General features: G+C 41.1%; 1 protein-coding gene across 7 annotated transcripts in view; it reads left to right on the top strand.

Moving 5' to 3' along the window:
• Positions 1-185: 185 nt before the first annotated feature.
• Positions 186-14,821, top strand: part of DROSHA (drosha ribonuclease III) — a 128,608-nt gene continuing 113,972 nt past the window's right edge. For 3 of the 7 annotated variants that reach the window (XM_066373939.1, XM_066373984.1, XM_066373993.1), the window contains exons 1-5: positions 186-282; positions 1,331-1,457; positions 2,749-2,816; positions 5,810-6,643; positions 10,598-10,690. In XM_066373939.1, the coding sequence (XP_066230036.1) occupies positions 2,797-2,816; positions 5,810-6,643; positions 10,598-10,690 (947 nt within the window). In that variant the 5' untranslated portion in view covers positions 186-282; positions 1,331-1,457; positions 2,749-2,796. Of the gene's footprint in view, positions 283-488; positions 627-1,330; positions 1,458-2,748; positions 2,817-5,809; positions 6,644-10,597; positions 10,691-14,821 lie in introns of all 7 variants that reach the window. The other 4 variants (XM_066373948.1, XM_066373958.1, XM_066373974.1 and 1 more) reach the window with 4 other exon arrangements.

The raw sequence follows: 14,821 nt of genomic DNA on the forward strand, positions 1-14,821 counted from the left end.
GATTGGAGGACGTCCAGGGCAGGAGGCGGGCATGGAAGGGCCCAATGAGGACGATTGGTTTAGATGTCCATCGCTTTTATTGACGCGCCAATCACCGTGCACGAGGCGCTGCGGCGAGTCCAGCAGCTTCCCTCGAGGTCCATCCAGCTTTCTAAGGTTTGCTTTTTAATTCCCCCCGTTTCCTGTTCCGGAGACACAGGCAGCGCTATGGTCCTGGAGGCTGGCAGGATAAACTTGGCTGTGCTCTGACGGCGACCTCCTGGCCCAGGAGCCTTTTTGTAGGTAAAAGGCCCACTTCGCCGGTGTTCGAAGAGGGAGTATTTCCGAGTGTCCGGATTTAAATTGGGCTTTTGGCGGGGCTGTGGCGAGAGGCGCCTGGAAGTTAGGATAGGACAGCCCCTCTTCAGATCTGCAGCTAAGGGCAGAAAAGCGGCCCAAGGACGGTACATGCATAGCAGTGACAAATGAGACCTTTCATTCATTTGTAGAGCGCATGCGCCGGTCCAGGCCGGGGGTCGCCCGCCTCTGGGACGGGAGGTAGATCGTGAGCCCCGCGCTTGCCTGGTTGGGGCTCGCAGTCTGGCGGGAGATGCAAACGGAGAAACGCGCAGTTCAGCCGGAGGAAGGTGATGGGCCTGCGGAGTAAACGGGGGTGGGGTGGGGAGAGGATATTCTTAATAAAATTGTAGTCACACTTTACAACTCTCTTTATAGAGTGATGTTCCTGGATGTGTTAATTTTTCCAAAGAGCTCCGTTTCCCTGCGACCAAACATCAACCTAGGATTAGGCAGATGCAGAAAATGATTACTTTCCAGTCGCAGTGAATTCCTTAACTTTTGAATTAAAGCTTGCATTCCACAGCACAGCCTGAGTAGAGCTTTAGTAGGTCAGTTTCTGTAATCAGTGTTTGCAGATATTTTATCTATAAAAGTGTCCCTGAGGATTTCACAGTGAAGGAGAGTGTTAGCAATTCTGACTGTAGCCCACCTCTAGGTTCAACACTTTCTTTTGTGTTCTCCTAGACTCTGCACAGATTTGTGTTTATTGCATTATATTATTTTTTTAAAAAATGTATTTGTGTGTTGATTCTGAGCTCCTTGAGTCCTGCAGGCTGTATGTCTTACTTATTCTTGAGTCCACAGGGCCTGCGACAGGGCCCCACTGTATTGGCTCATTACATGGTGCATTAATCAGTGGAAAGGTCTCTGTCTGGTTTTGGTAATGCGAATCTGTTGTGGATATATGTGAAAGGGAAATGTACAGTAGCAACATAGAGACATATACTATTGGTGAGACAGTAAACATTTCTTGACTACCTACTATGTACAGGATGCTCTGCCAGGAGCTGTGAAGAATTCAGAAATGACTGTGAATCAACCCATGTCGTCAAGGAGCTAATAAGCTAGTGAAGGAGTTAGACATGTGCACACATGACTATAACAGGAGGCAGTCTCTGGTAAGTGCTGTAAAAGAAGTAAGTACAGACTAAGGGAAGACTAGAGGGAATGGGATTGCTTCTTAAAGGGAACCAGGAAAGGCTACACAGGAGTGGCATTTGACATAGGTGGATGGGTAGAATTCAGTGGGAAAATTCATAGGGTAGGAGATTTCAGAAAAGCGAGGGCAAAGAACAAGCTGGGTGATAGCATTTGGTATGTTAGGCCAGTGGTCGGCAAATCACGGCTTGTGACCCACATGCGGCTCTTTGGCCCCTTGAGTGTGGCTCTTCCACAAAATACCATGTGCAGGCGCAAAGGCCAGCTTAGGAGTACCCTAATTAAGTTAATAACAAAGTACCTACCTATATAGTTTAAGTTTAAAAAATTTGGCTCTCAAAAGAAATTTCAATCGTTGTACTGTTGATATTTGGCTCTGTTGACTAATGAATTTGCTGACCACTGTGTGAGGCAACTGGGAAACTCTGGGGTGACAGGTGCTTCGTGGGGAAGATAATGGAGAATAAGCTCCGCAGAAACGGGCTCAGATTGCAGAGGGCCTTAATAACAAGCATGGAGTTGGAACTCGATGGCAGTGAGTGGCTGGTGGTGGGAAGACCAGCTGGCTGGGCCTTAGATTTCTCTTGAGGACCTTGGACTGAAAAATTATCATTAGCTACTATCTGGTGTCTTCTGTATTATTAACTCCAGTGATTGATAACAGCTGAATAACCTGAAAGTATTTTCAGGAGCCATTTGAAAACCTACCTTAAGCTTATTGGTAAAACTTGAGTTAGAAAGACTTTAGGGAGATGCTTCTACATTAATGTTGTTGCATTTAATATTTATTTGAGTTTTTATAACATTTTTCTGAAGTTTAAGTATTTAGAGAGTCATTTACATTTACAACATTATTCTAGGGGAAGAATGGAGAATTAAAATCAAGGATAACTATTATCTCTACAAGATTATGGTTATGCTTGAGTTTGAACACTGGGAGAAATGAAAATATGTAGAGGGAGAAGAGATGATTATTTCCCCCCAATCTTTTAGCAAATTAGAAGTGGAATATGCCCAAATTTTCAGTCTTTTTAGCTACTGATTGTTTTGAGTCAGCAGGACAAGTATTAAGGACATCTTAAAAGTTAGTTGTAAACTTAATAATTCAGTTCAATGTCTTCTTAATTTTATTAGTATGCTCAATGCATTGGAGAATGCAAAAATTAATGTTAAGATAACTGCAGAAATATTTTCTGGCATTATCAGTTTAGGAAACATTTGTATGTCTATTTTGTTTTTTCCATCCTCTAGAGCTTATACTCTCTGTGGAAGATGTGACATTGATCAAGACAGTACGTCATGATGCAAGGCAATACGTGGTGAGTGCTTGGTAGTGATGGCACTTTTGGGAGAACAGTTTGAGGAGAAAATAGTGGCGCTGGGTTATGGACTATGGGAAGGACTTAGATATGTGAAGCGGGGGGAAACTGTGTTCATGTGGGCTGTGTACATGGCTAGCAACTCGGACCAGAGCAGTTAATGAGACAACCCAGGGCCCTGCCATGAAGGAACTTGTGGTTCTAAGTTGCAGGCTGACATCAAAGATGGAATTGGGTAATTAGTTGGTGAGTTGTAATTCTCATAGGGCCTGCTAAGAAGCAGCACAGAGCAGGAATCCTAACACGCTTGAGGGGTGGTGATAGTGATTGTATAAAGTCTAGTGTAGTAGCCAGGTCAGAGAGGATGATGTGAACTGGGTGAACTCAAGAAGTATTTACAAATCAGAAATGGTAGGAATTTTAAAATAAATTTTTAGTTAAAGAGAGTAAAGAAGGAAAAATTGTTAGACAATTCCCTGGTGTATGACTTTAGGACTAATATGTGTCTAGTATTTTCGTCATAAGCATCTTTGTTATAGACATCTCTGTTGCATGCAAAATGTTTGCAGAGTGACTCATTGGCTGTAAGGCAATTTTGCTGTGAAAAAGGTAACAATAAATAATAGAGGGACATTAAAAAGGAAATCATGAAACATGATAGAATGAATAACACAAATGAAAAGACTATTGTGGAATACAAAATATTTGAATGCATCTCAAGTGTGTAGGTTCAGGCGATACTATACATATAACTGATTTTATTTTGTGGATTGTACCTAAGCACTTGTCTTCGTTCTATGGGAAATGTGGGTTCAACTTTGCCCCTAAAAGAGGACCCTCGGCCTCTTTCTCTTCCCATTGTAGTGTGTTTCAAAATAAGAAACTCACTTTTGGGACAAATGATTGTCATCTGGATGAAAGGCTAACTTTTTTTTTTTTTTAATTTATGTTTTTATTTTTCTTAAGTGAGAAATGGGGAGGCAGAGAGATAGACTCTTGCATGTGCCCTGACCGAGATCCACTAGGCAAGCCCCCTACAGGGTGATGCTCTGCCCATCTGGGGCTGTTGCACCGTTGCTTGGCAATCGAGCTATTTTAGTACCTGAGGCGAGGCCATGTAGCCATCCTCAGCACCTGGGGCCAACTTGCTCCAACTGAGCCAGGGCTACAGGAGGGGAAGAGAGATAGATAGAAGGGGAGGGTTGGAGAAGCAGATGATCGCTTCTCCTGTGTACCCTGATCAGGAATTGAAGCTAGGATGTCCACACATTGGGCCGATGCTCTACCACTGAGCCAGGTGGCCAGTGCCTGAAATGCAATTAAGACCATCACCATGAGGTGTTGCATATTGGTTTGTTATGATTTCAATCCATGTTTATGGCCTAAGTAAAGTTGTTTTTTGTTTTTGTTTTTTTTTTTTGTATTTTTCTGAAGTTGGAAACGGTGAGGCAGTCAGACTCCCGTATGCGCCTGACTGGGATCCACCCAGCATGCCCACCAGGGGGTGATACTCTGCCCATCTGGGGCGTTGCTCTGTTGCAACCAGAGCCATTCTAGCACCTGAGGCAGAGGCCATAGAGCCATCCCCAGCGCCTGGGCCAACTTTGCTCCAGTGGAGCCTTGGCTGTGAGAGGGGAAGAGAGAGACAGAGAGGAAGGAGAGGGGGAGGGGTGGAGAAGCAGATGGGCGCCTCTCCTGTGTGCCCTGGCTGGGAATCGAACTCCGGACTCCTACACGCCAGGCCGACGCTCTACCACTGAGCCAACCGGCCAGGGCCAAGTAAAGTTGTTTTGATCCAAAGGTGAATTTACTTACGTTGAGGAAGCTGTGCTAGGATGTTATTAAAATCTGTTTTTGTCAAAAAGCACTCAGTTATTGATGCACTTCTGGGGACATTAATGGGAAAATAGGGAAGAGGGACAATCCTAAAACGTGAACTCACATTTCTCATGGGATGAAGACAAGTTCTTGGCTAAGTATAATATGTGAAGTTGAAATGGCTCTCCGAAGATCTTGAGACACTTGCTCCTGCCATGGTCAGGGAGGAGGCTGACTTGACTTACTCTTGACCAGCTGTGGTGTTAAACTGTGCAGCAGTTCCAGGAGGAGAAGGGACATCTGTTTCTGCCGTGGTGAGGCTACTCCTTGTAGGCAGTGGTGCAAGCTGTGTGTGATGGTCCCTGGAGGAATAACCTTTGGAGCAGCCACCTTGCTCGCCAACACTAGTTCTGTCACCTGCTAGCTACATCCACTGTAAGCAAGGGTCCTAGGCCTGCAGTGGATTTCTAGCTTTTCCTTGGAAGGACTGACTCTCCGGAGAACCAGCTTGTAGAAAGGCACAGCTCAGGTAAATTTGGACTACGTGTTATCGTTTTTATGGAAAAATTACTTTGAGACCAGTTAGTTGTGCAGTGAAAATGTTTGTGGCAAAGATGTCTCTGGCAAAGATGATAAAGGTGAAAGTACCTGGAACCTAAATGGTATCTGTTGAGCTAGGAAATGCATAAAAATGAGCAAGTGGTGGTGTCTGGGAGCAAAGATGATTAATTCCTTTTAGGGCATGTTATGTTGATTTTAGAGTCCATGCTGAGTGGAAGGAAGGTGGACACAGGAAGATGATGGTACAGATATAGAAAACACGGGGTGTGCAGACGGGGTACCAGGGGAGGTCAGGAGTTTCATGGAACTCAGACAAGGACATGGTAGCAAGTGGTTGAACAATGGGATGTTGAAGTTGACATTATGGAAGTGGAGCGGCTTTAGGGAGTGACAAGGTCCGGGAGCGACCATGGCGGAGGGTTGGGTGGTTGAGGCAGGGAAAGAGGAGCCTCCTAGCCATGAGGAGTGGCACGTGTTACAGAGCACTTGGTATTAGATGGGTGGCATATTCCAGTGGCCCAAAGGGTCTTACAGTTGCTTTTAAGACTATTCAGGCATTTGTGAAACCAGTCTTATAGTGATTTTTTTCCCTTTTTTTCTTGTCTACAACAAAGTCATAGAATGTCGTTCCACCCAGGACGAGGGTGTCCCCGAGGGCGAGGAGGACATGGAGCCAGACCCTCAGCGCCAGCCTTCAGGCCCCAGAATCTGAGACTGCTTCACCCTCAGCAGCCTCCTGTGCAATATCAATATGAACCTCCAAGTGCTCCTTCCACCACGTTCTCGAACTCTCCAGCCCCCAATTTTCTGCCTCCGCGACCAGATTTCGTACCCTTTCCTCCACCGATGCCTCCGTCAGCACAGGGCCCTCTCCCCCCCTGCCCAATCCGGCCGCCCTTCCCCAACCACCAGCTGAGGCCCCCCTTCCCTGTGCCGCCCTGCTTTCCTCCCATGCCACCCCCAATGCCCTGTCCGAATAACCCGCCAGTCCCTGGAGCCCCTCCTGGACAAGGCACTTTCCCCTTCATGATGCCCCCTCCTTCCATGCCCCACCCCCCACCCCCTCCAGTCATGCCACAGCAGGTCAATTATCAGTACCCTCCTGGATATTCGCACCATAATTTCCCACCCCCCAATTTTAATAGCTTCCAGAACAGCCCCAGTTCTTTCCCACCCAGTGCTAACAGCAGCAGTAGTCCTCATTATAGGCATCTTCCTCCTTACCCACTGCCAAAGGCTCCCAGTGAGAGAAGGTCCCCCGAGAGGCTCAAACACTATGACGATCACAGGCACCGGGATCACAGTCATGGGCGAGGTGAGAGGCATCGGTCCCTGGATCGGCGGGAGCGAGGCCGAAGCCCTGACCGGAGAAGACAAGACAGCCGCTACAGATCAGATTATGACCGGGGCAGAACGCCGTCTCGCCACCGGAGGTATGAGCGGAGCAGGTAAAACACGTGTTTCTTAATGAAATGCAGAGGCCCCTACACAGGCCGTTTCTGTTGATCAGCCAACCAGACCAAAATGGTCCAGCAGTTCATTTCTATGTATGAAAGGAGATGAAGCTTGTTTTGGGCTGTTTTAAAGAGGAAGAGACAACTGACAAGTAACGAAATTGATGTCAGAAAAAGGCACTTTTGAAAAGCATTCCAAAATTATCCATGTAGATTCATTTTAATGGATGTAAGCTGATTACTCTGCATAATACAACTCACATTTTAATGAGGATCCAGTGAAAGATCTTACATATTTTTTGCATTCTATTGAATTATGAGCATCATATCAGGTTACAGCACTTGAATTCTTTTGAAATTGATGATCTGCATATGTCATCTATTAAGAATCAAACTAGTTAATAAGCAGAACTTGGTTTCTGATTTTTAGGATAAATAGAGTTTATTGTACATTGTTGCCTTCTTGTTCTGTTTCCTTGTAAAATGAAATAATACTAGTTATACATTATCAAATTTATAGTTTTCAACATAGCTATAACTTGATTTTGTTGCACTTAAATTCACACTGAAGAAAGTGTAGTTAAAAAATAGTATTCCATTCCAGATTACATTTCCTTTTTCAAAAGACTAAATATCTATATATACAGGAGAATAAAGTTTTCAGCAGGTGCTCTTCAACCAGGGTTTATAGGTGGGTATATGTAAAGTTTTGTAAGTAGATATGCTTTTCTATAAGTAAATCAGTACCTAACACCAGACTCTCAAGGGGTGGTGTGACTGTTACCCCAAAAGTCTAGGAACCATTGGTTTAGATGGAAAAATAAAAATACACGGGTAACGATTGTACTAATGTTTATTTGTACTTTCAGTGAACTCTTCATATTGATGAAAGATTTGAGATTTCCCCTTGCAAGCCGATTCTCTTTCTGTCTCCTGTGGTATATTGACCTTCATTGTCTCAGGAGATCTCTGTGCTAAGAATGTCTGAGCTCCTTAAATCAGTTCCCGTCATTGTGTGGGTTTGTAGAGAGCTGGGCTCCTGTGCAGTCAGTTCCCTTCCCGGTTTCCATGTTTTCATCATGGCTGTCAGTCTGCTTCTGTTGGAACATTTTTCCAGTCAAGGGCGATAGTCACTCTTAGCTCTGAGTGGAGTAGTGCTTGGAAGGTTTGGAAGGGAAATGTGTTGTTGCTTCTCCCTATGCCAGTGGGAGGCAGGAGGGAATGAATTACTGTTTCTGGTCCATTTAATTTTTATTTATTTATTTGTATTTTAGAGAAGAGAGGGAGGAGAGTGATGAGAAGCATCAAGTCACAGTTGCTTTACTTTTGGGTTCCAGCTGAGCCACTGACTCCTTGCTCAAGCCAGTAACCTTGGCCTTTAGCCAGTGACCTTGGGCTCAAGCCAACAAGCTCATGCTCAAGCTGGCGACTTCAGGGTTTTGAACCAGGGACCTCAGTGTCCTGGGTTGATGCTCTATTCACTGTGCCACCACTGGTCAGGTTTATTCTTAATTATCTGTGTTGGACTGGTTAGCAGACGCCTGTGATAGTGTATAATGAAAATTAAACTGTAAATGATTTGCTTCAGACTTAAAAATGATTGTTAATAATCCTGTCTGTGGGGAAGCATTTTGGCGCAAATTTATGTGTTCCAGGTTGCATCTGTTTTCCCGTTTGGGGGTTTAAGTTAGAGCTGAGTTTTTAGGACTCTGCTGTAAAATCCTAAATTTTTCCATCCTGGCTTAAACTTGGAGTTATGTGTTTGAAGAAACTCAGATGTCTTGTAAACTGAGGATGTCTAATAGAAAATGAAACCAGTGCCAAAAGAATCACTTTTAATTTCCATTGTCCTAAACCACAAGGCCTTTTTACTATGAAGGACCTGCTTAGGCAGTCAGCTCATCTTTCTGAATGGCCTTTATTTATGTTGGAATTGTTTTATGATGTTGTAGTTTGGGTGTTTGCCCTGGAGCCACCTAGTGTCACAGCCACATTATCATTGGCTCCCTTTGGGATCTTAGGTAGGGTGTCTGTCATCTGTCTACATAGAGTGCTTCTGTGAAATACACATGGGGCAAGCGAAGACCTAGTGTAACTTCTGTAAGTACAATATATTGGAGAAAAGTAAAACTTGACACATTTACCCACTAGATTGTGTTAAGCTGATGCAAATGCTATATAGTCTATCCTCTGACTACTCTTCTTTCATCTCTGGGTAAGAGAATTTATCCTTTTTCAAATTCCATTTTCCTGCTTTTTCTCCTTCCCAAAATGTAGTTGAGTAATTACAGGAATGTTTTAAGGCCAACTGTTTCTAGAGAAAGTTTGTGAGGAAGTAGATGTATGTATTTATTATTGTGAGAGATCAAGGTTACTCTAGGGAATGGGAAGAGAGAGCGCTGAGACAGCGCGCTGGCCATGCTGTTTGCAGCGTGACGATAACGATAACAGTGCGGGGCCTTCGGTCACCGACCAGTGCTACTGCGCAGGTCCCTGGGGCGCACGGTGCGCAGCCATTGGTCCACAGCCACGGGGTGCGGGTGGGGGGCTTGTGTTACGTCTAGGGATAGCTTAGTGCTGCTCGCGAGTAAAGGATGAGTCTCTGGGAAAGGAACCCAAACATTGTTTTTCTGGCTTTAAAGGGGTTCCTCAGAATGTGTTTCAAAGGTGATTTATATCCACATTGGTCTTTTCAGTTGATACCCACTCAAAGGTAGCGGTGCTTTTCTTGCATGCAAAATTCTGTTGCCTAGATGTTAAAAAGCAAACAAAAAATTAGGACTATCTGTTAAGTAGAATATTTATTTGGAATATAGGTAATCTAAATTATTCTTTTTAGCAGCTATGCCACTACAAATTATATCTTTGTCACGTGGTACCACTTACTAAAAGTGAACTGTAATTTTTGAAGCGTATTGGATAAAGTCTGTAGAATCCCAGGGTCTGGCGACTTTGTTTTGGACAGCTGGTGTATACCTGAGGCTTATGTTTATGCCAAAGTGTTTAGTCAAAGGAGTCTTCCTTGTGGAAGGGTCATACTTAAGTGAAAAAACAATTTTTTGTTTTTTATACTGAAGCAGTGACATATCTCTTTTGTAAGTTTAATTTTAATGTATTTGCATTTCTTCTAGACTATAGGTTGGGGGATATTTTTGAGTTCATACCATTTTGTAGTCTTGCTATACTCAGGATAATAAGCATTTTTGGTTTCTTTCTGAGATCAGGTGGTTATTTCCCTTTGATTTAATTCTGATTCAAACCCACTAGAGTTATGATTTTTGGTCCAGATCTTCATTGCATTTATTAAATAGACTCAGAAGTTATTATTGTTATCATTACATTTTTCTAGTCTTATGTGGGGAGGTTTTAAAATTCCCCATTCTGTTTCTATATTAAACTCAGAGTTTTTTTGCTGATGAAATAGCATTTAAAGTAAAGTGACTTAGAGTCTCATGGCAATTAGTGAAGCTAGAACTACAACTCGGGCCTGTAACGTACAGGTGTTTAGAACCCTTTCATCATAGAACTTGGTTCTAATCATTACAATTGAAGTTTTAATTTACATTTCTTTATGGGTAAAATTGAGAGTGTCCTAGAAATCAAAGGCAGTAGAATTCTTTAAAGTTTTCCCTCTAGGTTACATAACCAAGAATTGGCTGAGTGGAAGGTCTCTAGAGAAGATTATAATAAAATTCCCTTTGTTGCTTAGCATCAGGTTCCTTTTCTTTAAAGGAAACAGCAGAAAATGTCCAAGTTAGTTCACTTCTGTAAAGTGAAAAGCTCCCTTTTTCTCTAATAAATAAAGGATGAATAAAAATGTCCCGTAGAGAATAGTGCCTGGAAAATTCTTAGGTCAGGTCTATTTATTTAGAAGATGAATTCAGTGAAAAGAGATGGTGTTTTTGAGTCTTTCTGTTGAAAACAGCTCTGTGTATTAATTCCTTTAAGAGAGCGGGAACGGGAGAGACACAGGCACCGGGACAGCAGAAGATCACCATCTCTGGAAAGGTCCTACAAAAAAGAGTATCAGAGATCTGGAAGGTAAGCAAGGAGTGCACACTGGAAGAAGTCATAGGATTCTTTCGTGAGTTCATATTTGGTGCTTATGCAAAGTATCAGCCACGTCTTCTGAATAGCCTGAGAGTCTTCCAAAAATGCCTTCTGAAAAGCTAAAGCAGCCACTAACTTAAAAATCTTTTCTTTCAAGATGTATTGATTATGCACAAGGAAAATCTTGATAAATGTCCAAAAATTAGAAATTATATGGGCTTTTTCTGACGTCAATTGCTATAAAACTATATGTGTAAAACTATATATTAATAAAACCATATATCCATAATTGTTTTAAAACTTTCAGAAAGCAAACTACAGACACACCTTTAGAAAAATGAAATAGAGATTGTTATAAACTAAAACTTACAAGGTGTAACCAATTCTATATTGAGAAGTAAAATTTATGGTTTTATATACTGGTAATTAAGAATAGCACTCTGGAGTCTGACAGATTTGGGGTCAGTTATTAGTCCTTCTAACTTTGTTACTAGATAAAGCTATCTAACCATTCTAAGCTTCAGTGTCTGTCTAAAATAAGGACACTTAATCCTCGCCTTGAGTGGTGAGGGGTCATTGAAATAATTTGTGCAAAACACTAGAACTGGGCTCAGAATTAATGCCAAATAAATGGTAACTGTATATATAGTTATTACTTGATCATTTGGCTCTAGAAACTTATAGAGTACAAGAAAAGCAGAAAAAAGGATGTGAAGAGAAAAGAGATTGATGAAATAAAAAGCAGAACTCTAGCACTATAATATTTGAAAATAAATGCAAGCCTGCTTTGAAAGGTCCAACAATTTAAAGAGTGTGCAGATCAAGGAAAGAGAAACATACATTGCATTAGATATGAGAAAGGTATGAGTAATGAAAAAGATTTAAAATTTACAGCACGTTGATGTAAGTATAAATATTTTAAAAATTTAGAAACTTGGATGTGATGGGTTGATTTCTACGGAAACAAAAATTTCAAACTTCACACAAGAAGCAGGAAATTTTAATAGTCATTAACCATGGGAAAAAATTGAAAAAGTTGAATTTGTACCACCTCTTAAAAAGTTTTAAACTGTTCTAGAACACTGAAGAACATGACAGGAAAGCTCAGCTCATGCTGTGATATTAGAAATACTCATGGTAAAACCTAATCAATGAAAAGGAAACTAAAAAAATATCTCTTATGAATATGGATATGAAAAGCTGATTAGTATATTAGCAAGTTGTTTTTAGTAGTGTATAAAATAACAGAATTTATTTTGAGATTGCTTGGATAGATAGCTTAGTATTAGGAAATCTGTAACTAATTTCTAGTGTTAAAATTAATAGGGTTTTCTCAGTACCTGCACATTAGATATTTGAAATAAAACCAGCATTGATTTATGAGTAGAAACTTCGGTAAAGTTGGAATATAAGCAGATTTCTTTAATATGATGGAGAACATTATCTCATGATGAGCATTGTTACCATGTCAAAATAACCAAATTTAATGTTGAGACCTTACAGGCCTTCCCATACAAATTAGAAAAAAGGCAAGGCTCCAGTGCCTATCACTGTCACCTAACCTTGTGTAACTTAATCAACAAGCAAATAAGTGCATTACATTACTGTGTGTCCCAGCTATTGTACTGGTGCAAGTGATAGTTGCTAACAGCAGTCCCCAGTTTACAGGAATAAGACAGTTAAGTGATGTGAAAATTGCTTTTGATATAGTTCATGTTTCTCTGAAAAATCAGTCTAGAGTAGTCATAGAGAAATTGACATGTTACTGATATCTACAGTATGTATAGGGATGTATTAGGGCAGGGGGCTCAAGGGGGAAGAGAAAAAAGTCTGTATGAAGCTTGCAGTGTGGAGACATGCTCTGCAAAGGTCAAGTCTGGAGGGAATGAGTATAGAAGGCACTTGTAATTAATTCAGACAGAAATGATAGTGCCCAGACCTAGGCAGTGACAACAGTAATAGGGAACGGTAGAGCTAATTGAGAGATATTTATGAAATAGACTCAGTAGGACTTTGTAACTGATCGGGAGGGCACAAGACTCCACATTCATCCTCTGAGATCTGGTGGGGAACACTAAGAAAGGCGAGAGGATGAGTCAGTTTTGGGCATATGTAGCTGAAAACCTGTGAGACAATCAGATGGAATTGTGTGGCAGTAAATTGGATAAACAGGTGTAAAATTCAGAGAAGAGATCCCGGATGGAAAAACGAGAAGCCCTGGATTAGATGAGATTAATTGGACAGAGTTCGTTCAGTGAGAAAGGACCTGTGGAGGATGAGATGAAGGAGGAGATACAGATGGAAAACAGCCGAGGTACTGTGCACGGTGGAAACCATTGAGAACCCATTTGAGGTGGGTGATTTTTAAGGTGAAGGGTTGGAAATCAGTCTTCAGTCTGCTGGCTTCTTTTCCAATGCCCAGTAGCTTGTGGAGAAGGCAGAGAGACTTGGAACTTGTGAGTTCTCACTGATCAGTAGATGAGAAAAAAGTTAGAGATGAAAATACTGCAAAGGAGGAAAAGTGACCATAATTTGTAATATAGTATATTGTTAAGAAACAGTTTCGGATTTTGAAATTTGGAATGCCTGAGACACTTACCTAATAAAGATGTCCTGTTTTGAAATGCCCCTCTCCAAGTGTTAGAAAAAAGAAAAGAGGAATACTAATTATGTTCACAACAGTCGACCCTAACCACCCATCACTCACTATACCTGCCTAACCCGGAGGGGCATCAGGTTGGCTTTCTCCTGTGTTTCTTGGTAGTAATAAACTTTTGGTGGGATTTTTAGTACATGTTAAAATGTCTGTGTCAGATAACTATATTATCATTTACCACTTTCTAGCTTTGTGATATTGGACAAGTGGCATAATTCTAATTCTGTTCCCTCGGTAGGGGGTGTTTGTATCTGCCTCCTAGTGTTCTTGTGAGGATTAAATAGGAGTGTCAGGCTTGAGGGAAGCTCCAGAAGCAAACAAAACCTCACCCCTGGGAGCTGAGTTGCCATCATTAACTAATGGAGTTATCAGGAAAATTTGAGTGGATCAGCTAAGAAACAATGAGCATTAACTCATTGATGTTGACAGTTATAAATTAAACTTACTGAAATTAATAGCCTTCCTAAATAAACCAGGAATACTTATTTAGAAAATGTAGTGGAAAAAAATGTAGATTCACTACAGAAAATTTATATTAATTAAAATTAAATCTCAAAAATTTTTTTTACTTATTGATATATGAGAGAGAGGCAGGGAGGGAGATGGAGAGAGAGAGACATCAATTTGTTGTTTCACTTATTTATGCACTCATTGGTTGGTTCTTGTATATGCCCTGACCAGGGATTGAACCTGCAACCTTGGTGTATCAGGACAGCGTTCTAACCAACTGAGCTACCCAGCCAGGGCAAAATTAAATGTTGTAATACAACTTAAAATATATATAGCTCAATGGGGAGAAAATATAAATGCAGCTTATAACAAAGCAGGTGATAAAAGTAGATAGAGGGCATGCCACCTTCCGATACTGGAAGTGAAGACAGCATTGGGACAGTACTAGTTTTCTTCAAAATAGTCTATCATTTAAGTGTCACCAGTTGAAATATGGGCTTTAGAACTTCATGAACCCAATTATTTGGAATAAAAATGAGAATAAGGGGAAAAAAAGATAATGTAGCTTTAGTAATATTAAAATGTTCTATAAAACACATAAGAATTAAAACAATTTGATATGGGTATAAGTAGATCAATGAAACAAATATTGAGCAGCAGTCAAATCTATATAAATGCCTACATCCCCCATAAATTTGGATTTTCAAATTAGAGTAAAAATTGATGTGGCGACAACTGGCAAGCAAGCCATTTGGAATGAAAACAGAAATTTCTGCCTTACATCTTGGAGAGATAGAGTAAAAAAAAATGTAGTGTTATGTCTAACTGAAGAAAAGATAAAGTATTTATTTAACCTTGAGCTGCGAAAGGATTGTAAGCATAACACTGAGGAGGAAGCATAAATGTAAAAATCTGAATTTGGCCACACACAAGTTACATATAGCAATAAACAGGTAGAATTTAAAAGGAATACAGAAAACTGAGAAAGGTTATGTTACATATGACAGAAGAAGGGT

This window comes from Saccopteryx leptura, chromosome 1 (genome assembly GCF_036850995.1).
Source record: "Saccopteryx leptura isolate mSacLep1 chromosome 1, mSacLep1_pri_phased_curated, whole genome shotgun sequence".
NCBI classification, from domain to species: domain Eukaryota; kingdom Metazoa; phylum Chordata; class Mammalia; order Chiroptera; family Emballonuridae; genus Saccopteryx; species Saccopteryx leptura.